This window comes from Symphalangus syndactylus, chromosome 22 (genome assembly GCF_028878055.3).
Source record: "Symphalangus syndactylus isolate Jambi chromosome 22, NHGRI_mSymSyn1-v2.1_pri, whole genome shotgun sequence".
Classification (NCBI taxonomy): domain Eukaryota; kingdom Metazoa; phylum Chordata; class Mammalia; order Primates; family Hylobatidae; genus Symphalangus; species Symphalangus syndactylus.
Genome location: NC_072444.2, coordinates 20,639,849 through 20,664,224, shown reverse-complemented (window position 1 = coordinate 20,664,224; position 24,376 = coordinate 20,639,849). Strand labels below are relative to the sequence as shown.

The window sequence follows — 24,376 nt, the reverse complement described above, 5'->3', positions numbered from 1 at the left end:
GAATCTAGACAGACGGGCCTTGCTGGGCTTCCCCACTCGGTGTACGATTTCGGGAGGTCGAGGCCGGGTCCCCACTTGGATGCAAGGGGCATTTTCAGACTTTTCTCTCTGTCAAGTGTGGAGTCCGTACTTCTCATATTTCCCTGATAAGCTCCTCGACTTAAAAATAAACAGTTAAGGCCGGGCGTGGTGGCTCACGTCTGTCATCCCAGCACTTTGGGAGGCCGAGGCGGGTGGATCATCTGAGGTTGGGAGTTCGAGACCAGCCTTGCCAACACGGCGAAACCCCGTCTCTACTAAAAATACGAAACTGAATCTGGAGCGGTGGGGCAGGCGCCTGTGATGCCAGCTACTCGGGAGGCTGAGGCGGGAGAATCGCTTGAACCTGGGAGGCGGAGGCTGCAGTGAGCCGAGATCGCGCCACTGCACTACAGCCCAGGCTGCAGCGTGAGACTCTGTCTCTAAATAAATAAATAAATAAATAAATTCTTTTCCGTGCTGACTGACACTTGCAGGCATCGGTTGTCTTCGGGCATCACCTAGCGGCCACTGTTATTGAAAGTCGATGTGACACGGAGGGAGGTCTCGCCGACTTCACCGAGCCTGGGGCAACTGGTTTCTCTCTCTCCCTTCTGGAGGCCCCTCCCTCTCTCCCTCGTTGCCTAGGGAACCTCCGCCCTGGCGGGGGCCCTATTGTTCTTTGACCAGCGCTTTAGTTTTCTTTGTGTTTTGGTTTCTTTCGTGCGCACTCTTCGACTTGGGCTTTAGTTTAATTTTCAAGTCGCCCCCCGGCTCCCCCCACTAACCACGTCCCGTTACCTTCATTTAGTGAGTCAGTTAGGTGGGTTTCCCCCAAAACCCCCAACCCCCGCCTCCCAACACCCTGCTTGGAAACCTTCCAGAGCCACCCCGGTGTGCCTCGGTCTTCTCTCCCCTTCCCCCACCCCTTGCCGGCGATCTCATGCTTGCCAGGCTGACATTTGCATCGGTGGGCGTCAGGCCTCACTCAGTGGCCACCGTTTTTGAAGATGGGGGCGGCACGGTCCCACTTCCCCAGAGGCAGCTTGGGCCGATGGCCTAGCCCTTGACCCGCGTGGGCAAGCGGGCGGGTCTGCAGTTGTGGGGTTTTTCCCCCGCTCCCTTCCTCAGGCCTCCCTCCCTAGGAAAGCTTCATCCTGGCTGGGTCTCAATCACCTTTTATCATGATGTTTTAGTTTCTCCTCCCTCCCTCCGGCCAGCATAGTTTCACAATGGGAACGGCGTCACAGCTCTAGTCTGGGCCTTCTTAGTATTTGCCCAAAATAGAAACGCTTTCTGAAAACTAACACTTTGCTCACTTAAGATTTCCAGGGACGGTGGGGGGGAGGGGGGAGGGATAGCATTAGGAGATACACCTGATGCTAAATGACGAGTTAACGGGTGCAGCACACCAACATGGCACATGGATACATATGTAACAGACCCGCACATTGTGCACATGTACCCTAAAACTTAAAGTACAAAAAAAAAAGATTTCCAGGGACGGTGCCTTGGCCCGTGTTTGTTGGCTTGTTTTGTTTTGTTCGTGTTTTTCCTTTTTCATATGTATTTCTTTTCAGGTGAAGTAGAAATCCCCAGTTTTCAGGAAGACGTATATTTTCCCCAAGACATGTTAGCTGCTGTTTTCTCCTGTTGTTAACTAGCGCATTTCTGAATCTCTCCACGTGCAGTGAGAGCCGGTTGATGTCTACTATACTTCATAACATCTTATTTTCTAGAAATCCCTAAGCGAATGCTGCTGCTGCTCTTGCTGCTGCTGCTGCTCCTGCTGCTCTTGTTGCTGTTGCTGTTGTTGTCGTTGTTGTTGTTTTCAAAGTATACCCCGGCCACAGTTTATGGGATCAAAAGCATTATAAAATATGTGTAATTATTTCTGGAGCACGCCCTTCCTCCCCCTCTCTCTGTCTCTCTCTGCCTGTCTCTCTCACTGTGTCTGTCTTCTATCTTACTCCCTCTCTCTGCCTGTCTGTCGGTCTGTCTCTCTCTCTCTCTCCCTGTCTGTTTCTCTGTCTCTGTCTCTCTCTCTCTCTCTCCCTGTCTGTTTCTCTGTCTCTGTCTCTCTCTTTCTGTTTCTCTCTGTCCGTCTCTGTCTTTCTCTGTCTCTTTGTCTGTCTGCCTTTCTCTTTTTTTCTCTCTGTCTCTGTCTCTCTCTGTCTGTCTCTCTCACTGTGTCTGTCTTCTGTCTTATTCTCTTTCTCTGCCTATCTGTCGGTCGGTCTCTCTCTCTCCCTATTTGTCTCTCTCTCTCTCTCTGCCCATCTGTTTCTCTGTCTTTTTCTGTCTCTGCCTGTCTCTCTCTCTCTCTGTGTCTGTCTTGTGTCTTACTGTCTTTCTCTGCCTGTCTGTCTCTCTCTCTCTGTCTCTCTCTGTCTTTCTCTCTGTGTCTCTTTTTCTCTGTCTCTTTCTCTCCGTCTCTCTCCCTCTCTCTCTCTCTCCCTCAAAAGAAGACATTCAAACTATTTGAAATCTTTCTTTGGAAAATATTCTGTTTTGCTAGTTGTATTTTGTTTTCCATATTATACTTAGATTATATATCTGTGTTCTGTCTTTAACTGTTAGAAAAAGAATAAATGTTATTAATAATAATTATCTTTTACCTAAATATGCCAGCAACCTTCACAATATGCTGATATTGAAGTAGAATGGAACTTCAGTATCAGGAAATCAAGTGATTCTAGTTTATTCAAATGAGTAATGTTTACTTTGTTTCTGACAATAAAAGCATTATATACTTCTTATAGACATGTGGGCAATACATTAAAGAAGAAGGCAGCTGCTTGTAATTCAACAATGCTGTGACTACCACCGTGAATAACTGGTGATTTTTTGAATCTCCTGTCTCAACTCTATCCCAAAGGCTCGTGAAAATCTGAAATGAACTGATTTTTCTTGCAACATCAAGTCTCTGAATTGCTAAAAGAATGAACATTCTGTATATTCTGTATTTCTCAATTTTCCATTTTTTCTACTTCATTATTTGTGACTTGTCTGAATTCACACTATGTGGTAGAAAATTAAACTTAAAATATAATTAGTGAAATGACGCATGTAACTCTGTCATGTTTTGTCAAGTGAGTGGGAGAGTGAAGACACAGCCCTCTTGGTAGAGGCCAACTATTTAGTTCTGAGCAGCACAGCTGTAAATGATTGAGTTAAGTGGGGTTTGATTGAAACTAATGATGCCACAGATAAGCCTAGCCACAGTTGAGCCTAAGGGTGTTAAAAAATCTGCTTAATTTTAAAGAGCAATGAAAGTATGCATGATAGCTCCATTGTCTAACTTTAGGCAATAAAGAGGCTCTGCAGAGAAGAGACAATATTGGTAGCAAGCTGTCACTAGAAGCGGATTTTAAGGCAAAGAGTTTTTGTAAACCAGCTTCCTTGCTACATACAGGGAAGTCACTGGTGAGGAAACTGGAGGGCCTCAAGATTCTACAGTTACCTCTTTCCACCTCCACCACTTCTTCAGCCTAAACTTCTGGGAGAATTCAACCATTTTATGCTGCTCAGTTTGTTCGTTCCCTAGGTAGCCCTTAAGTATATTACTGCCTTATTCCAAATTTAAAGGGCATAAGATAAACCTTATTATCGAAAGTGTATGTAAAGATACATTGCTAAATTTTCATGCAAATTCTGATTAGTTCTTAAAACTGATTAAGAATGGAGCACAGCTAACATAGGAGAACTCAAAAATATTACGGAGGGCTGGTAGCTCTGTTTCACAGAAGTGGGCACTCTATCGTCAAGACTTAATGACCACGTCGCTAGTCTTGCTCAGGTGCACCAGGTAAATGCTGTACCACCTCTGCCTTCTTCCTGGAGGGCATCTCTACCACTTTTTGCCTCTGGCATCTCAACTTTACACAGTCTCTCCTCTGGAAATTGCCCTCTCTTCTCACTCCTACCCCCAATCCCTCAGGCTGTATTAGACATCCCTCCTTAATATTCTCTTGGTACCCCAACTCTTCCTTTTCTTCATTTGAGCTATTGAGTTACTCTGTGAACTCCCCGTGGACTCTGTAGGAAATGCACATTGTTAAGACAGGGCAAAAGCTGATTCATTTCCTTCAGAAATACTTGGTTTGCACCCTCTTTCCAAATGATGACATTGTGCAATCAAGGAACACAAATGTTTTTATTCAATGATAATACCTAATCTTTATCATGTTCTGGGTTTTACACACAAGGCCCTCCTTACCATAGGCTGTTAAGACTCACCTACAAGGATGCAGACTCTCAACACTCTAACTAAAAGTTCCCCCAGTGACTTCTAGGAGTTCCCAGAGATTCTCTCACACACTACGAAGATCATGTGAACTTATATTTTTGTTTTGTTTTCACTACAGCATCCCCAACAAAGTGCCTGGCAACCACCCTGTTGGATGCACCTTCTCTGCAAATGCTCCTCCACGGCTGGGGAGCTGGCATGTTCCCAGGTCACGGTACCTTCAGCACCTGCCCTTCATGCACTGGGCTCAAAACCAATGCTCAGGGCTGGGTAGCAGTGGGATAGGGACAATGGCAGCTGCCTCTTTGCTCCTATTGTCTTTATCTTCCATGTTTTCCCTCTCAGCCCCAGCACAAAATCTCCTTTCTCTTTAGCCAAAACTGACAAACAAAACTGCCCACAAAATTCTTAGCATATTGGCTCACATAGATGTGTTCCCAAAGTGGTCACCAGGTTAACAGCTCTCCAAATAGTGAGATTCAGGCATTTAAAAAGTGACATTAAGAGCCTCATGATGCACCTACACCAAGAAAAATATCATTTTCCAAAATTAAGTGAAAAATGTGTCTCAAATATTATTCACGTACAATATTTTCAAATAAACATATAAGTAAACCAACCTAAAATATGATTGGAGACAGAGTTCTAAAGTCTTATTTATTTATTATTTTTTTATTTTCTTGAAATGGTGTCTCACTCTGTCATCCAGGCTGGGGTGCAGTGGTGCGATCTCAGCTCACTGCAACCTCCGCCTCCTGGGTTCAAGTGATTCTCCTGCCTCAGCCTCCCGAGTAGAGTAGCTGGGACTACAAGCGCACGCCATCACGCCCGGCTAATTTTTGTATTTTTAGTAGAGACAAGGGTTCACCATGTTGGCCAGGCTGGTCTCAAACTCCTGACCTCAGGAGATCTACCCGCCTTGGCCTCCCAAAGTGCTGGGATTGCACGTGTGAGCCACCACGCCTGGCCTAAAGTCTTATTTAAATACTGAAGGAACTCATCCTTCTTATAGTTGCTGACACCATGGCAATTAAGCAGCCTGCTCAAAGTCAGACCACAGTTGACCAGATAAGGATCAGAAGAGTTGCTGACTCCATTGCGAAGCTGGATTCCCCAGCTCCTGATGCACATGTCTGCTACAGATGCTTTTTTTGTCTTAAGTATTATAATTACTTTAAACTTCTGAGGAAGAAGGAAGGGAAAACATCTAATTTCTAGGCTGATCTTCAAATGTTTTTTTTCTAAGTTACATTTAAATAAGATTTGCAAATCAGATTGGAGATATATGAAGAATCTTGGATAACAGCTTGCAAAAATTTAAGTAGATAATTTGGGCCAGATTTATAGCTGATTTACAATGATAAACATGCCTTTTTCCATCTCTGTATTACCAATCACATTAATTTTGTTTGTTCAATTTGTCTTCAAGGCTGCAGGACTTTCTTACTGTGTCAAAAGACACTAATAATTAAAATGATTTCAAACAATAGAAAACAGCCACAAATGAAAACAAGGCCAGAACCAGATAAATCCTTCCACATGCTGCTCATTTGTCAGTCAAACTCCAGTTTCACTGAGAAGTGGAAAAGGAAAACCTTAGTGCTTTGCTGAAAATTACTCTTCTTGAATTCTCTCCTGAAGGTTTAACTTTAGAACTACTAATGGGACTAGTAACCAGACTGCAACAGTTTTAGCAGCCCACAGCAATGCTGTCATTCATTTAAAGAACATTTTTGCTTAGTGCAGTGTTTCCCAAAGTAAGATAAGTGGTGTGTGAGATGATTTGCCTGCATTTTATCCAATATGCAGTGGAAACATCTGATAGTATCTTAAGATGGCTCTTACTTAAGGTTCTATGTGATACATTCCTCCTAGAACTTAATGTCAAGTACATTTTCCTCCAGACAATTTGAACTTTAAAAACATTTCCTGTTTCTCCCATATTTCCTTATTGTCAGGATACGAAGGACTAAATTGATGAATTGCAAAACTCTCTTTTCTCAGTGGATGGTTTCTGATTTGTGTCTGTTGTTTTTTAAATTCTGCAATAATACCTGCTAATTTTAAAGGTTCACAAAGTTTAGCAATGTATAAAAAACACGAATATTATCCAGAATTCTGCAATCCAGAGATAACCACCATCAACACTGGGTTGTATATATTTCTGGACTTTTCCCCAATTCACATAACTCAGTCATGTGCCACAAAACACTACTTTGGTCAATGGCGCACTACCTATATGATGGTGGCCCCACAAGATTGTAATACCATATTTTGACTATACCTTTTCTATGTTTAGATATGTTTAGATACACAAATTACCACTGTGTTACAATGCCTTACGGTATTCAAACAGTAACATGCTGTACAGATTTATGGCCTAGGAGGAATAGGTTATTCCCTAAAGCCTGGGTGTGTAGTAGGCTATACCATCTGTTTGTGTAAGTACACTCTATGATGTTGACACAATGATAAAATCACCTAACAATGCATTTCTCAGAACTTATCCTCATTGTTAAGCAATGTGACTGTACGTATACATTTAAATCAGTAGCACAGAATGTTTTGCAAACTGAATTTTTTCACTTAGTAATATGTCATGATCATCTTTCTATGCCAAAAGATATATAAGGTCTTGTTTAATGGTTGCATAGTTTTCCATTGCATGGGTGTCTATGTGATAATTTATCTAGGCCCTTATTCGTGTGTTTAGGTTGTTTTAGGATATTTAAGTTATAAATATCCTTATTTAACAGTTTATCTCTTTTATTATAAGTTCCTTAAAATTGTCCTTCAAAATTGATAGTTATAATGAATGAATAAACGAATGAAAGAATAAACTTCTAGGAATATCCTGGATGTCTGCAGCTATATTTAGCATGCATTAGTATTACCATGTATTTGCTATGGTGCTGTGATTCTGGAGATAATTTTCTTTCTTCTCTAGGTCTCAGCCAAAATGAGTGATACCCCTTCTACTGGTTTTTCCATCATTCGTCCTACTTCTTCTGAAGGTCAAGTTCCACCCCCTCGCCATTTGAGCCTCACTCATCCTGCTGTGGCCAAGCGGATCAGTTTCTACAAGAGCGGAGACCCCCAATTCGGCGGGGTCAGGGTGGTGGTCAACCCTGGCTCTTTTAAGTCCTTTGATGCTCTGCTGGATAACTTGTCCAGGAAGGTGCCCCTACCTTTTGGAGTGAGGAACATCAGCACCCCTCGGGGCAGGCACAGTATCACGCGCCTGGAGGAGCTGGAGGACGGCGAGTCGTACCTATGTTCCCACGGCAGGAAGGTGCAGCCTGTAGACCTGGACAAAGCCCGTCGGCGCCCGCGGCCCTGGCGCAGTAGCCGGGCCATCAGCGCACATGCGCAGTCCCACCCCGTCGCCGTCGCTGCCCCCAGCATGCTCCGCGCCCCACGGAGCCTGGTGGTCTTCAGGAATGGCGACCCGAAGACGAGGCGCGTGGTTCTTCTGAGCAAGGGGGTCACCCAGAGCTTCGAGGCATTTCTACAGCACCTGACAGAGGTCATGCAGCGCCCGGTGGTCAAGCTGTATGCTACGGACGGAAGGAGGGTGAGCGTTCTGGGGGCTCCTCGAGCCTGACCTCATTTTGAGCACCCTACTAATTGGATTCGTGTGGGATGTGAATGGTGGCCCCCGGGAAGGAAGTCTTCCTTCCTCCCTGCCTGTGTATGTGAGTGTGTGCGCGCCGATGCTGCCATTGTTCCTTTGTCAGAATCTGACCGGAATCTCATCTTTTCCCTCACGCTACCTACCCCTTTCTGTCTTCCCTGAGCCCCGAGTTATATAATGTTTTCACATGGAATCCAATCTTGATAATATTTTTTGGAAAGGAGTGACAAAGAGTAGTATTTTCATACAGGAAGCATTTTCCTGGGATCCCTGCTGGGACGTAACTGACTCCCCCACCCAACCTTGACATTTGGTATTTCTACTTATTTTGTATACACCATTGGTGCCTAAGAAAATGCTCAGTGATGATGTCTTTCAAGCCTAGGAGGTTGTTGATTTGATTCAAGCAAAGTTATAAAATTACCACTTAGTATAAAATGTGCTCATCTCAGGATAATGACTCTGGTCTCTTTTAGGTTCCCAGCCTCCAGGCAGTGATCCTGAACTCTGGAGCTGTGGTGGCAGCAGGAAGGGAGCCATTTAAACCAGGAAATTATGACATCCAAAAATACTTGCTTCTTGCTAGATTACCAGGGATCTCTCAGCGTGTGTACCCCAAGGGAAATGCAAAGTCAGAAAGCAGAAAGAGTAAGTCACTTATTAATATATAGCCCATATTTTTAGCCCTGAGATTTTTTTTGCCTCAACGACAGCAAAAATCCATGCTTAAATGACCAGTTTCTTTCACCACAGAAACGAAAAGGAGAGGATTTAAAAACATTCTAAACTGAAATTGGCTATATTTATAGTTGGAAAGAGTCATAGAGGTTATCTATTTTTTAGACTTTTCCAAATCAATGATATGCCTGTTTAAATTGATGATGTGTACTTTTTTGCATAAAATACCTAGTTAAAAAAATAAAAATGCCAGCATTTCTTGCTTTAGAGTGGAATCTGTGTAAGTCTCTTCTCTGGTAGTTGCAGAGTTTTCTCTAAATAGTACCATGCAGCATCCATAGCTGACCTCAGCAGGTTAGCAGAATGACTGTATTTTTTCAAATCTACGCTATGTGCTCTGCCTTCTGAAGTTATTCCTATAAAAATCACAGGTTCTTAGATCACATTTTATTTATTAAATAAAAGGTTCATGCAGCCAATTCATGCTGGTTAACGATAATGTAGGTTGATAATTCTGTAGGATCTGCTGTGTAGCATTATCCTTTGGTTAGGGGAGGAAGAGGGCCTCTTCAGGCCCAGGGATGTGGGATAAGCCGTAAATTGCCTATACAGCAATTTATGTTAGCAATAATGAGCTAATCTCATTATTCATTGTACTCAGTATTTCCAGGGAAGACAAGCTCTTTGCTAGAGTACTGATTGTTTTTTATATTTAAATTTAAGTTTTTATTCTCTTTAGACTTGGATAATATGTATTTTAAATAATATTAATTTCTCTACTCACTGCTAATGTGGGTGAAAGTAATCCATTGTTGTTTAATGATTTCATGGATATATTCAATAGATAATTATTAATGCTTCTATTTTGTAAGCATTAGGTTGCCACATATACGTTACAAATATGGTAGTGCTATTTCACGTTTGTCATTTTACTAAAATGATTTTATTATCTTATGTCTGATACAGGTTGCCGAGTATGGTTTTTGATGACTGCAGGGAATCTGAGGGCTTTGTTAAGTTTTCTTAAAAAATTTGAGACACTTTGATTTACAATTTAAGTAAAAGCATATCAAAAATAAGAAAAAATATTTCTAGGTTTATTCTCTACAATATTAAAGGGGCTTACCTGATGGCAAGTATGTGCAAATCTATATAGATTTGCTAACAGGAATTTTTTTTTTCTTTTTGAGATGGGGTCTCGCTATGTTACCCAGGCTGTTTATGATAGGCTCAAGTGATCACCCGCCTCAGCCTCCCAAAGTGCTAGGATTAGAGATGTGAGCCATTGCGCCCAGCCCAGGCATTTTGATTGAATTTGAGAAGCAAGAGTGCCAAGGTTAATGCTGAAGATACACATTAAAAAGACAACTGATATCTGGACTTATGTCTATCTCTGTTCTCTCTTGTGCCCTATATTAAGTCAGCTGCAACGATTATACAAAGTGCATGCTAAATTAGTAATTAGTACTTGATTAATTCAGTCTTAATTATAAAAATGTTTCTGCTTTCATAAAGCTATGGATACCTCTTTTGATGTGTAGGTGGGAAGATGAATACCATCATAAATTGTTGCTTGCCTTGTTTGAATAGGTAAGTGGTACTTGGTTAGACTCCAGTTTCAGTACTGGTAAAACAATGAAATGAAAACCCACAAAAACTTTTATCTTTGGTAGAATTCTTAGCAGTTTTTACTTTATACATTTTTTTAATTAAAATTACCTTATTAAACTTGTTAAAATTCTCTGAACCTCCTCATTGAAGTTGAAGTAGAATTAGAGATCTCCTCTAAAGAGTGGTTTGAAGAAATGTACCACTGTTACAGTAGGTTTTCTCAAATAACTATTGGGAAAATACATAGGCTGAGTGTGGTGGCTCACACCTGTAATCCCAGCACTTTGGGAGGCTGAGGCGGGCGGATCACGAGGTCAGGAGATCGAGACCATCTTGGCCAACATGGTGAAAACCCATCTCTACTAAAAATACAAAACAATTAGCTGGGCATGGTGGTGCGGGCCTGTAGTCCCAGCTATTCGGGACGCTGAAGCAGGAGAACTGCTTGCACCCTGGAGGTGGAGGTAGCAGTGAGCCCAGATCGTGCCACTGCACTCCAGTCTGGCAACAGAACAAGACTCTGTCTCAGAAAAAAAAAAAAAAAGAAAAAGAAAAAAATACATAGAACTCAGAAACGTATCAGTAACATTTTACTATGAAATACAGAAAATATGCTACTTTTCATACTAATCATTTCTCCTTTTCTCTTTTTTTCTTTGCTGCCTCTTCCTTTGGATATTTCTAACTTCTCTGCCTTCCATATTATATTTTGATGTGGGCACCTTTTACTCTTAAAATCTTTAAAGTAAGCACACATCTGTCTTCAAGCTCAAGGTCCCAGATTTATTCTGTTTCTTCTGAGAAAACACATAATAATGATTGCTACTTAGACTATTCTTTTGTTTCTGAAAATTACTTGGCCTTAGAAAAGAATGATTCTCAGAATTTACCAATATATCCTTCTGAAGATGATATTGAGAAATCAATTATTTTTAATCTAGATGGCACTATGAGAGTTGAGATGAAAGTTCGATTCAGAATAAAAGAGGAAGAAACCATAAAATGGACAACTACTGTCAGTAAAACTGGTCCTTCTAATAATGATGAAAAGAGTGAGATGAGTTTTCCAGGAAGAACAGAAAGTCGATCATGTGGTTTAAAGCTTGCAGCATGTTCGTTCTCTGCAGATGTGTCACCTATGGAGCGAAGCAGTAATCAAGAGGGCAGTTTGGCAGAGGAGATAAACATTCAAATGACAGATCAAGTGGCTGAAACTTGCAGTTCTGCTAGTTGGGAGAATGCTACTGTGGACACAGATATCATCCAGGGAACTCAAGACCAAGCAAAGCATCGTTTTTATAGGCCCTCTACACCTGGACTAAGAAGAGTGAGACAAAAGAAATCTGTGATAGGCAGTGTGACCTTAGTATCTGAAACTGAGGTTCAAGAGAAAATGATTGGACAGTTTTCCTATAGTGAAGAAAGGGAAAGTGGGGAAAACAAGTCTGAGTATCACATGTTTACACATTCTTGCAGTAAAATGTCATCAGTATCTAACAAACCAGTACTTGTTCAGATCAATAACAGTGATCAAATGGAGGAGTCATCGTTAGAAAGAAAAAAGGAAAACAGTCTGCTTAAGTCAAGTGCAATAAGTGCTGGTGTTATAGAAATTACAAGTCAGAAGATGTTAGAGATGTCGCATAATAATGGTTTGCCATTAACTATATCAAATAACTCAATTGTGGAGGAAGATGTAGTTGATTGTGTGGTATCGGACAACAAAACTGGTATCAAGAACTTCAAAACTTATGGTAACACCAATGATAGGTTCAGTCCTATTTCAGCAGATGCAACCCATTTTTCAAGTAATAACTCTGGAACTGACAAAAATATTTCTGAGGCTCCATCTTCAGAAGCATCCTCTAATGTCACTGCAAGAATTGACAGACTAATTAATGAATTTGCTCAGTGTGGTTTAACAAAACTTCCAAAAAATGAAAAGATTTTGTCATCTGTTACCAGCAAAAAGAAGAAAAAATCTCGACAGCAAGCAATAAATTCCAGGTATCAAGATGGACAGCTTGCAACCAAAGGAATTCTTAATAAGAATGAGAGAATAAACACAAAAGGTAGAATTACAAAGGAAATGATAGTGCAAGATTCAGATAGTCCTCTTAAAGGAGGGATACTTTGTGAGGAAGACCTCCGGACAAGTGATACTGTAATTGAATCAAATACTTTTTGTTCCAAAAGTAATCTCAATTCCACGATTTCCAAGAATTTCCATAGAAATAAATTAAATACTACTCAAAATTCCAAGGTTCAAGGACTTTTAACCAAAAGAAAATCTAGATCACTAAATAAAATAAGCTTAGGAGCACCTAAAAAAAGAGAAATCGGTCAAAGAGATAAAGTGTTTCCTCACAATGAATCTAAATATTGCGAAAGTACTTTTGAAAATAAAAGTTTATTTCATGTATTTAACATCCTTGAGCAAAAACCCAAAGATTTTTATGCACCGCAATCTCAAGCAGAAGTGGCATCTGGGTATTTGAGAGGAATGGCAAAGAAGAGTTTAGTTTCACAAGTTACTGATTCACACATAACTTTAAAAAGCCAGAAAAAACATAAAGGGGATAAATTGAAAGCAAGTGCTATTTTAAGTAAACAACATGCTACAACCAGGGCAAATTCTTTAGCTTCTTTGAAAAAACCTGATTTTCCTGAGGATATTGCTCATCATTCAATTCAAAATTATATACAGAGTTGGTTGCAAAACATAAATCCATATCCAACTTTAAAGCCTATAAAATCAGCTCCGGTATGTAGAAATGAAATGAATGTGGTAAATTGTAGCAATAATAGTTTTTCAGGGAATGATCCCTATACAAGTTCTGGAAAAATAAGTAATTTTGTTATGGAAAGTAATAAGCACATAACTAAAATTGTCAGTTTGACAGGAGATAATCTATGTAAAGAGGGAGATAAGTCTTTTATTACCAATGACACTGGTGAAGATCTCCATGAGACACAGGTTGGATCTCTGAATGATGCTTATTTGGTTCCCTTGCATGAATATTGTACTTTGTCACAGTCAGCTATTAATGATCATAATACTAAAAGTCATATAGCTGCTGAAAAATCGGGACCAGATAAAAAACTTGTTTACGAGGAAATAAACCCAGCTAGAAAAAGGCAAAGTGTAGAGATTGCCATTCAAGTAGATCCTATAGAAGAGGAAACTCCAAAAGACCTCTTACCAGTCCTGATGCTTCACCAATTGCAAGCTTCAGTTCCTGGTATTCACAAGACTCAGAATGGAGTTGTTCAAATGCCAGGTTCACTTGCAGATGTTCCCTTTCATTCTGCAATATGTAATTCATCCACTAATCTCCTTCTAGCTTGGCTCTTGGTGCTAAACCTAAAGGGAAGTATGAATAGCTTCTGTCAAGTTGATGCTCACAAGGCTACCAACAAATCTTCAGAAACACTTGCATTATTGGAGATTCTAAAGCACATAGCTATCACAGAGGAAGCTGATGACTTGAAAGCTGCTGTTGCCAATTTAGTGGAGTCAATTACAAGCCACTTTGGACTCAGTGAGAAAGAACAAGACATGGTTCCAATAGATCTTTCTGCAAATTGTTCCACAGTCAACATTCAGAGTGTTCCTAAGTACAGTGAAAATGAAAGAACACAAGGAATCTCCTCTTTGGATGGAGGTTGCTCTGCCAGTGAGGCATGTGCCCCTGAAGTCTGTGTTTTGGAAGTGACTTGCTCTCCATGTGAGATGTGCACTGTAAATAAGGCTTATCCTCCAAAAGAGACATGTAACCTCAGTGACACTTTTTTTCCTAGTGATGGTTATGGTGTGGTTCAGACTTCTATGATTAAGGCTTGTTTCCTAGGAGAGATCTGTTCACTTACTGATACTATGTTTTCTGATAAGGCTTGTGCTCAAAAGGAGAACCATATCTATGAGGGAGCTTGCCCAATTGATGAGACCTACGTTCCTGTCAATGTCTGCAATACCATTGACTTTTTAAACTCCAAAGAAAACACATATACTGATAACTTGGAATCAACTGAAGAGTTAGAAAGAGGTGATGACATTCAGAAAGATCTAAATATTTTGACAGACCCTGAATATAAAAATGGCTTTAATACATTGGTGTCGCATCAAAATGTCAGTAATTTAAGCTCCTGTGGCCTTTGCCTAAGTGAAAAAGAAGCAGAACTTGATAAGAAACATAGTTCTCTACATGATTTTGAAAATTGTTCACTAAGGAAGTTTCAGGATGAAAATGCATATACTTCATTTGATATGGAAGAACCAAGGACTTCTGAAGAACCAGGCTCAATAACCAACGGCATGACATCAAGTGAAAGAAACATTTCAGAATTGGAATCTTTTGAAGACTTAGAAAACCATGACACTGATATCTTTAATACAGTGGTTAATGGAGGAGAGCAAGCCACTGAAGAATTAATCCAAGAAGACGTAGAGGCTTGTAAAACTTTAGAATTGATAGACATCTCTAGTAAGAATATTATGGAAGAAAAAAGGAAGAATGGTATAATTTATGAAATAATCAGTAAGAGGCTGGCAACACCACCATCTTTAGTTTTTTTGCTATGATTCTAAGCAAAATAGTGAAAAGGAGACCAATGAAGGAGAAACTAAGATGGTAAAAATGATGGTGAAAAACATGGAAACTGGAAGTTATTCAGAGTCGTCTCCTGATTTAAAAAAATGCATCAAAAGTCCAGTGACTTCTGATTGGTCAGACTATCGGCCCGACAGTGACAGTGAGCAGCCATATAAAACATCCAGTGATGATCCCAATGACAGTGGCAAACTTACCCAAGAGAAAGAATACAACATAGGATTTGTTAAAAGGGCAATAGAAAAACTTTACAGTAAAGCAGATATTATCAAACCATCTTTTTTTCCTGGCTCTACCCGCAAGTCTCAGGTTTGTCCTTATAATTCTGTGGAATTTCAGTGTTCCAGGAAAGCAACTCTTTATGATTCTGAAGGGCAGTCATTTGGCTCTTCTGGGCAGGTATCTAGTGGTTCACCTATGTTGCAGGAATTCCAGGAAGAAAGACAAGATAAGTGTGATGTTAGTGGTGTGAGGGACAATTATTATAGGGGTGACATGTTAGAACCTGGTACAAAACAAAATGATCATAGCAGAATCCTCACAGACATAGAGGAAGGAGTACTGATTGACAAAGGCAAATGGCTTCTGAAAGAAAATCATTTGCTAAGGACGTCATCTGAAAATCGTGGCATGTGTGGCAATGCAGACACCACATCAGTAGACACCCTACTTGATAATAACAGCAGTGAGGTACCATATTCACATTTTGGTAATTTGGCCCCAGGCCCAACCATGGATGAACTCTCCTCTTCAGAACTCGAGGAACTGACTCAACCCCTTGAACTAAAATGCAATTACTTTAACATGCCTCATGGCAGTGACTCAGAACCTTTTCATGAGGATTGGCTGGATGTTCACAATGAAACCTGTGCCAAGGAAAGAATAGCAAATCACCATACAGAGGAGAAGGGTAATCATCAGTCAGAAAGCATATGCACATCTGTCACTCATTCCTTTATTTCTGCTGGTAACAAAGTCTACCCTGTCTCTGATGATGCTATTAAAAACCAACCATTGCCTGGCAGTAACATGATTCATGGTACACTTCAGGAAGCTGACTCTTTGGATAAACTGTATGCTCTTTGTGGTCAACATTGCTCAATACTAACTGTTATTATCCAACCCATGAATGAGGAAGACCGAGGATTTGCATATCGCAAAGAATCTGATATTGAAAATTTCTTGGGTTTTTATTTATGGATGAAAATACACCCATATTTACTTCAGACAGACAAAAATGTGTTCAGGGAAGAGAACAATAAAGCAAGTATGAGACAAAATCTTATTGATAATGCCATTGATGATATATTTGATCAATTTTATTTCAATAACACATTTGACTTGATGGGTAAAAGAAGAAAACAAAAAAGAATTAACTTCTTGGGGTTAGAGGAAGAAGGTAATTTAAAGAAATTTCAACCGGATTTGAAGGAAAGGTTTTGTATGAATTTCTTGCACACATCATTGTTAGTTGTGGGTAATATGAATTCAAATACACAAGACCTCAGCAATCAGACAAATGAAATCTTTAAAGCAGTCGATGAGAATAACAACTTATTAAATAACAGATTCCAGGGCTCAAGAACAAATCTCAACCAAGTAGTAAAAGAAAATATCAACTGTCATTACTTCTTTGAAATGCTTGGTCAAGTTTGCCTCTTAGATATTTGCCAAGTTGAGACCTCCTTAAATATTAGCAACAGAAATATTTTAGAAGAACTTTGTATGCTTGAGGGTGAAAATCTTTTCATTTGGGAAGAGGAAGACATAATAAATTTAACTGATCTTGAAAGCAGTAGAGAACAAGAAGATTTATAATTTCAATATCAGCACAGTCATTCTTTGTCAATTCATTTTTTCCCATAATGAGATGAAGCACATGTGACGAATATGGACTAGATAACCTCTAAGAATTTCCCACTTCTTCAAAATGAACTTACTCTAGAAAGCTTACCCTTGGATAACCAGTTTGACTCTCATAATTTCTCTGTTCTTTGTTTTTCCAACAATTACAGACTCAGGTTCTCTTATTTTGGAAGTTTCTATCCGGTTTTGTTCTGAAATTACATGGTTTTTATTTTTTGGTATCTATGTTTTTTTTGCTCAGGGCGTCAAAATGTGCTAAGGACAAGAATTATATCCTTTTAAAAAAAATGTCGTTAGCTTGGTGTAAAATGTATATTGACTGTATTGGTGAATAAATTGAATAGACATAACCTCAAAGTACTTCACTTATTCTTTTTGACTACTGATTTGATAAAAAGTATGATTATAAGATATCCACAACAATCTCACAGTTTCTTGTGCCAAATGTGTTGAGTCCAGTTCCTCAGAATATCCAGTGAAATTGCAAGCATTTCGATGGGACAGGATTTAGTGTTTTTCTAATAGACTAGACTATCAAGTATCAATTGGTTTGAATGATTGTGGTGTATTTCCCAGGAGTTAACCAGGAAAGCTTTTAAGATTCCTTCCACTGCATGACCATATAATGGTATAGAAACAAGTCTTAGAAAACTTGGAAATCTATGCCTCTTGTCTACAACTGACTCAAATTAGAATGATCAGTATTTTTAGAGCCACACATGGAGATGCTAAAATAACATAAATTTGGCATTGAGGAACAAAAGGTAATTAAATTAATTACATCAAGAATAATGTTGGTGTCAGTTCAGCATGAGTCATAAATTTGTAAAAATTATGAATTGCTACTTCATCAGCTGGAGATTACTTCTGAGTAGAGTATGCTTTTTAAAAAAACATTAAGTGGGCCGGGCGCGGTGGCTCACGCTTGTAATCCCAGCACTTTGGGAGGCCGAGGCGGGCGGATCACGAGGTCAGGAGATCGAGACCATGGTGAAACCCCGTCTCTACTAAAAAGACAAAAAATTAGCCGGGCGTGGTGGCGGGCGCCTGTAGTCCCAGCTACTCGGAGAGGCTGAGGCAGGAGAATGGCGTGAACCCGGGAGGCGGAGCTTGCAGTGAGCCGAGATTGCGCCACTGCACTCCAGCCTGGGTGACAGAGCAAGACTCCGTCTCAAAAAAAAAAAAAAAAAAAAAAAAAAAAAACATTAAGTGATGTTTTCTTTTAATGAAAATATAGAAGTTATAATGTTATGTAAGTTTCTGTAGTAAGCAATGAGAAATTGTAGTGAATGAAAGGGCACAAAGTTTTGGAGAAAAAATAGAAAGGAGAAAATAATTTACATTAATTTTGTGCCTACTGTGTACCAGAGACTGTGGTACACCTGCAGGCTTTTTGTGTGTAATTCTTCCTCATAAAGGCACTGTGAATGTGGCTTTATTACTCCCCCTGCATTTTTTTTTTAATAGAGAAGTTAGGAGCAAAAGGTAAAGGACTTTCATGAATGGTTTACAGTAGGGTATCATGCCAGGATTTGAACCTAGTTCTTTGTGCTTGAAAATCAATACTCTTTTTACTACCTTTTTTTTTTTTTTTTAAAGCTGATTCTCAGTATGTTTCCCAGGCTGGTTTTGAACTCCTGGGCTCAAATGATCCTCCATCCTCAGCTTCTCAAGTAGGTGGGACTACAGGCACATGCCGCTGCGCTGGGCTTACTACATTTTTATCATTGTTTTCATGTGAGGAAGAAGGGATAAGATTTTTTTTTTTTTTTTTTTTTTTTGAGACAGAGTTTCACTCTTGTCGCCCAGGCTGGAGTGCAATGGAGCGATCTTGGCTCACCGCAACCCCCGCCTCCTGGGTTCAAGTGATTCTCCTGCCTCAGCCTCCCAAGTAGCTGGGATTACAGGCATGCACCACCACACCTGGCTAATTTTTGTATTTTTAGTAGAGACGGGGTTTCTCCATGTTGGTTAGGCTGTTCTTGAACTCCCGACCTCAGGTGATCTGCCCACCTCGGCCTCCCAAAGTGCTGGGATTACAGGTGTGAGCCACCGCGCCAAGCCAGGGATAAGATATTTTTTAAAGAATTACTACTCATTCTCTAGTGCAGGGAGACAAGGAAAGAATTTTTCTTTTTAATTTGGAAGGTGTGAAATATACCCAAGAAGATTGAGGAAATCACTTATAAAAACCAGGAGGTTTCAAGAAATATGGCATGCAGTATGTAGTTTTTGGCAATACTATTACACCAAACAATGTCCTTTGTGCATAATAATTGGGAGAAGCTGGAGTGACAACCATGAATTACTAATGCATGACTGTGTAACATACTTCTGCTTTAAACATACTTCTTTAAAATGAACGTGTTCACATGCATTGATTTCTGAGATCTTGGGCCACATTTTATTCACAGAGCTAGCTTCGTACTTGGGACATGGTAAGTACCTAATAAATGTGTGTTAAATGGATAAGAAGTGCTTTTGAAGGCATTTAATTTTTCTTTACCTCTTACTAATTTCAGATCCATACATGTAGAAGGATGTGCAAATATGCTGAAGGATAGAACTCAGTTTTTTGTATTTTTTTTTAGTTTTTTAATATTTTATGAAAGCAGTATTTTACTTATCCTTAAAATGTCTGTAAAGATGATTTTTTCTTTTAAACATTCAAAGCATGTTTTTATTTTTACAAGATTTATATTTAAAAAATCTTGTCACACTGCGAAATTTACAAGAGTAAGTGAAACTTTAGAGGAAATATAAGAATATTATAGAGACCTAGCTTTTGCTTTACAGATGAAGTACCTGAAGGGCTGAGTATGGAAGTGTAGCCTCCCTTACTCAGGGGAAGATATGTAGAATTCAGTCTCTGGTCCCAAGGTGGAGTGGTGAAATTATTGTGCTTTGCCCACCAGATGGCAGCTGTGCTATGCGCTGCCAGAAGTTCAGGCACTCTGAGAGGCTTGCATGGATAAAGGCAATGCTTTAAGCATTGGGGCAGTCTCTGAGCTTCCTGCTTCTGCTTCAAAGAAAGCTGAATGCCCAACTGTGCAGGCATCTCCCAAATATTAAATCCAGAAGAAGTAGCAGTGTTCAGAATTAAAATAAATATACTATTAGTATATTTAGTAGCAAGGAGCAGAAGTTCAAAAGTAGAGGCACTCAAAAATGCCAGCTGTCAAGTATCATCAGAGTTGATTCCAAGGAAAGCCCAATTTGGGGACGATGGGACCCACCAAAATTCCCTAATTCAAGTTGAAACTAAGTTAATGAGCCATTGGCTCAGTGGATAGGGGTAATTTTTACATGACACTTTCAAATATTATAATGTAACTTTTCAGTGACACAAAACATACCTCATTTTTCAGAGTGTAAACCGAGGTATTGAAACTACATTCCATATTTGTGGCACTCAAAGTCCTTATGAGGAGCTACCTTATAAGGTGGTTGTTAGAGGATCACTAGAGAAAATACTTGTAAAACTCTTAGCACAGAGGTTGGCACACAGTGTTAAACATGTTTTAGCTATTTTTCTTTAAAAAGCCATTAGTGTTAATACGCTTGATATGCTTTTCAAAGTTGGTGTTGTTCTGACCAAGATGTATTTTAGCTTTATTGTGTGCATATATATATATATGAAATGTAATATTTTCAACATTTAGTCATATAGCCCTTTACAAAAGTGAAGGTGACTAACAGTTTGAGCCCCTGCTTGGTGCCAAATATTGGGCTAAGTTCTTTATGTGTGTTATCTTCGTCCTCACAAGAACCCTCTCGATGGGTAATAGTATCTTTAATGTAGCAGGAAGGGGACTAAAACTCACAGAGGCTAGTAAAGAAGCGCTTTTACTTTAATATCTGTATTTGATCTTCATAAAAAGTCCTGAGTTTTGTGGTTTGATACTCCATGTACAGATCTACCCTGAAAACAAAATGACTTTCTATTCCCTGTTTATTGAGGTTAAGAAGGATTCCATAACTACCCAGGGTTCTTTTAATCCAAAGTACTTAGCGTTTTTCCTACTATTCTACTCTCTTGTCCATTAAGGTATTAAAGGATAATTGTTTTTAAAAAGCAAAATCATGAATTCTATATAGATATAACATGACCATGTGCCAAAGATTACCACAAACTGAGTAACTTAAAACAACAGATTTATTCTCACAGTTCTGAAGGCTAGAAGTCTGAATGCTGTCTCTAAAGACTCTAGGGGAAGATCCTTCCTCACCTCTTCTCTGGCTTTTGGTGGTTGCCTGAAGTCCTTGGCATTCTTTGGCTTGCAGCAGGGTAGCTGGAATGTCTGTCTCCATCTTTGTGTAGCACTCTTCCTCTGTCTCTGTATCTCTTCTCTTCTTATAAGGACACTAGTCACCCATAGCAGCTTGCTTTCTAGCCCCCGATAATTCACATCCTTAAGTGCAAAATGCATTTACCACATCCCAATATTCCCAAAAGTTTTAACCATTCCACCATCAACTTTAAATTCAAAATCTCATCTAAATGTTATAATTTCACAAAGTCCCAAATCTCATTTTATATATTATCAAAATGAAATTTGGGGCCGGGCGCGGTGGCTCACGCTTGTAATCCCAGCACTTTGGGAGGCCGAGGCGGGCGGATCACGAGGTCAGGAGATCGAGACCACGGTGAAACCGCGTCTCTACTAAAAAAATACAAAAAATTAGCCGGGCGTGGTGGCGGGCGCCTGTAGTCCCAGCTACTCGGAGAGGCTGAGGCAGGAGAATGGCGTGAACCCGGGAGGCGGAGCTTGCAGTGAGCTGAGATTGCGCCACTGCACTCCAGCCTGGGTGACAGAGCGAGACTCCGTCTCAAAAAAAAAAAAAAAAAAAAAAAAAAATGAAATTTGGGTGAGACTCTGGATATAATGCATCTTGGACCAAAATTCCTCTCCATTCACAGATGTGTGAAACTAGAAAACAAATTATTTGTTTCTAAAATGCAATGATGGGACAGGCATAGGATAAGCATTCCCATTCCAAAAGGAAGAAACTGAAAGGAAAAAAGGGGTCATGTGTTCCAAGCAAGTTAGAAACCTAGCAAATTTCATTAGATTTCAAGGCCTGAGAGTAATCCTCGGTGGCTTACTGCTTTGTTCTCTGGGCCCTACTTGGGTGGTAGCCTACTCACTCAGCCCCCCAGGACAGTGGCTTTACCCTCTCTGGCCCTCAGAGTCATTTGTCCCATCTCTGTTTCTTTCATCTGATGAAATAATATTCTCCAAAAACCTTGTTGGTCTTCTGTGGATGCCAAAGGGGTCCGTACCATTAGACACAAGGACACAAGGGTTCTCCACAGATCTTTCCTGGGTAACTCCATCTCTATTTATGGCTTCTGCTGAGATGGCTGATTGGATCAGTGAATCACATGTTTAATGCTGTTAGCAAGAGGTTGTTCAGGCACACCCTTGGCCTATTTCCAGAGCCTATCTAGAAAGCTTTAGGTATTTGTTACAGCAGCACCCCACTTCCTATTACCAAATCTTTTTCAGTTTCCTGGGACTGCTGTAAGAAAAGTACCACAAATTGGTGCCTTCAAACAACAGAATTTATTCATTCATAGTTCTGTTGGCTAGGTATCTGAAATCAGAGTCAGCAGAATTGGTTCCTTTGAGTGCTCTGAGGGACATCCTGTTCTGTGTGTCCCTCCTAGCTTCTGGTGATTTCCAGCAGTCCTTGGTGTTCCATGATTTGTAGATGTATCATGCTAATCTCTGCCTCTATCTTCACATGACATTTTCCCTGGGTGTCTCTTTTCTAAGTTGTATTGGGCTAACAGCCTACACTATTCCAGCATGACTTAATATTAATTTATATCATAATTACATCTGCAATGACCCTATGTTTAATTAGGGTCACATTTATAGGTACCAGAGGTTAGGATTTCAACATATCTTTTTTGAAGACAGAATTTAACCCATGACGAACCTGTTGATGGACATTTGGGTTACTCCAGTTTCTGGCTATTGTGAGTAAAACTACAATGAAAATTCATGTACAAGTTTTTGTATGTTTTTATTTCTTTGGGTAGATTACTAGAATGGAATTTCAGGGATATATGGTAAGTTTGTTGAACTTTACCAGAAACTGCCAAACTGTTTCCAAAGTATGCCATTTCACGTTTCCTCTGGTTATGCATGAGAGTTCTAGTTGTTCTATATCCTTACCTTGGTATTTTCACTGTTTTTAATTTTAGTTATTATATGTAGTGCTCTATCTCATTGTGGTTTTAGCTTATTTACATTTCTCTAACGAGGAATGATCCTGAGTATCATTTCATTTTCTCCTGTGTTCTGTTAATATGGTGAATTACATCGATTGGCTGCTTAATGTTAAACAACTTGCATTTCTGGAATAAACTTGAAGATTATAGTTGATGTGGTTTCCTAATATTTTGTTGAGAATATTTTCATTGATGTTTTTGGGGGTTATTGCTCTGTAGTTTTCTTATAATGTCTTTTCTGATTTGGGTACCAGAGTAATATTCTTCCCATACAATGTGTTGGGAACTATTCCAAATGGTTTATATAGGATTGATACTATTTTTTAGAATGGTTTGATAGAAAATTCACCATTGAAGCCATCTGGGCCTGAAGTTCTTTGTGAAAAATATTTACAGTATAAATTTATTATTTTTTTTAGAGGATATAGGACTATTGAAATTTTCTATTTGTTTTGTGTCTGCTCTGGTAAATTGAGTCTTTCCCCAACCTGTTTGCTCATTAAATGACTAAACTGCTTCTAAAAAGAAAAAAGGAGCTGTTTGTCCACCACCTGCATTCTTTTTTTCTCCAGTTTATTTATTCACCCCTTCAACTCACTCTTTTTCAAATTGAGGCCTAGTAGTATATGTATATTACAAAGACTTAGAATTTTGTCTATTCACATTTTTTCTCCCATAGCATTTCTGAGAAAACTGGGTTAAATGCTGTACAAACTCCTGAAATCTTCTGTCTTACTTGCTTTTTGACTTCTACTTTAAAATATTATGGCATAAAGTTTTGTACTTTCTTTCTGCTGATGTTTCTTTTTCTTTTTTTGGCTTCTTGTTGTTCTCTTCCTCCTCCCTACTCTCTCCTTCTCCTCCCCCTCCCCTTCTTTTCTGTCTCCTTCTAATTTTTCTTATTCATTATGTTAGTTTTTCTGTGATCTGACCTCACCTCACTAAAATATTACATTAAGAATATTCTGATGTTTTTCTCTTTTGGTGCGTTGGCCTATTATCTCATATAGATTACAAGCTAATGGAAGACAATGACATCATATGTTTTTCATCTACTCCTCCCTAGACAGTGGTCAACTAGTAATGACCCAATGACTTGTTGGCTTTCTGTCGATTGAAATGTAAGTTATAAACTGAAAGATGAATCTTTGTTCATGATCTTTAGATTCTACTCCAGTTTTTATGGTACTCCGTTGCAGGGTTAAGGTTTGAATCATTTAATGATTTAGGGAGGTGCAAAAACCTATAGTAAATGGACATCATATTTCATTATTTTCATTCTCTCACTTTTCAGCCTTTCCATCCTAGTTGTTTGAAAATGCAATTTCTTTCTTGATTGATTTGTTCTGTGCACTTTTAGCAAGTATTGATTCTCCCCTGAACTCTTTTGCTGCATTTCTAAGACAGAAGTGTGGTATTTCAATTTATTCAAACAAGAACTAACATACCAGTTATCCTACAGAACGTAG

The 24,376-nt window shown here is 39.5% G+C and overlaps 2 protein-coding genes across 2 annotated transcripts in view; one reads left to right on the top strand and one right to left on the bottom strand.

Annotated features, from left to right (window-relative positions):
- The window catches only part of LOC129472521 (neuroblastoma breakpoint family member 1-like), a 705,345-nt gene that overhangs the window by 461,726 nt on the left and 219,243 nt on the right, over positions 1-24,376 (bottom strand). The gene's annotated exons all lie outside the window — the stretch shown is intronic.
- Positions 7,193-17,005, top strand: LOC129472518 (oxygen-regulated protein 1-like). Its single transcript, XM_055262213.2, is given in 4 exon segments — positions 7,193-7,841; positions 8,378-8,549; positions 10,937-14,757; positions 14,759-17,005. Coding segments are annotated over 4 exon segments (6,468 nt in total). The 5' UTR covers positions 7,193-7,226; the 3' UTR covers positions 16,619-17,005.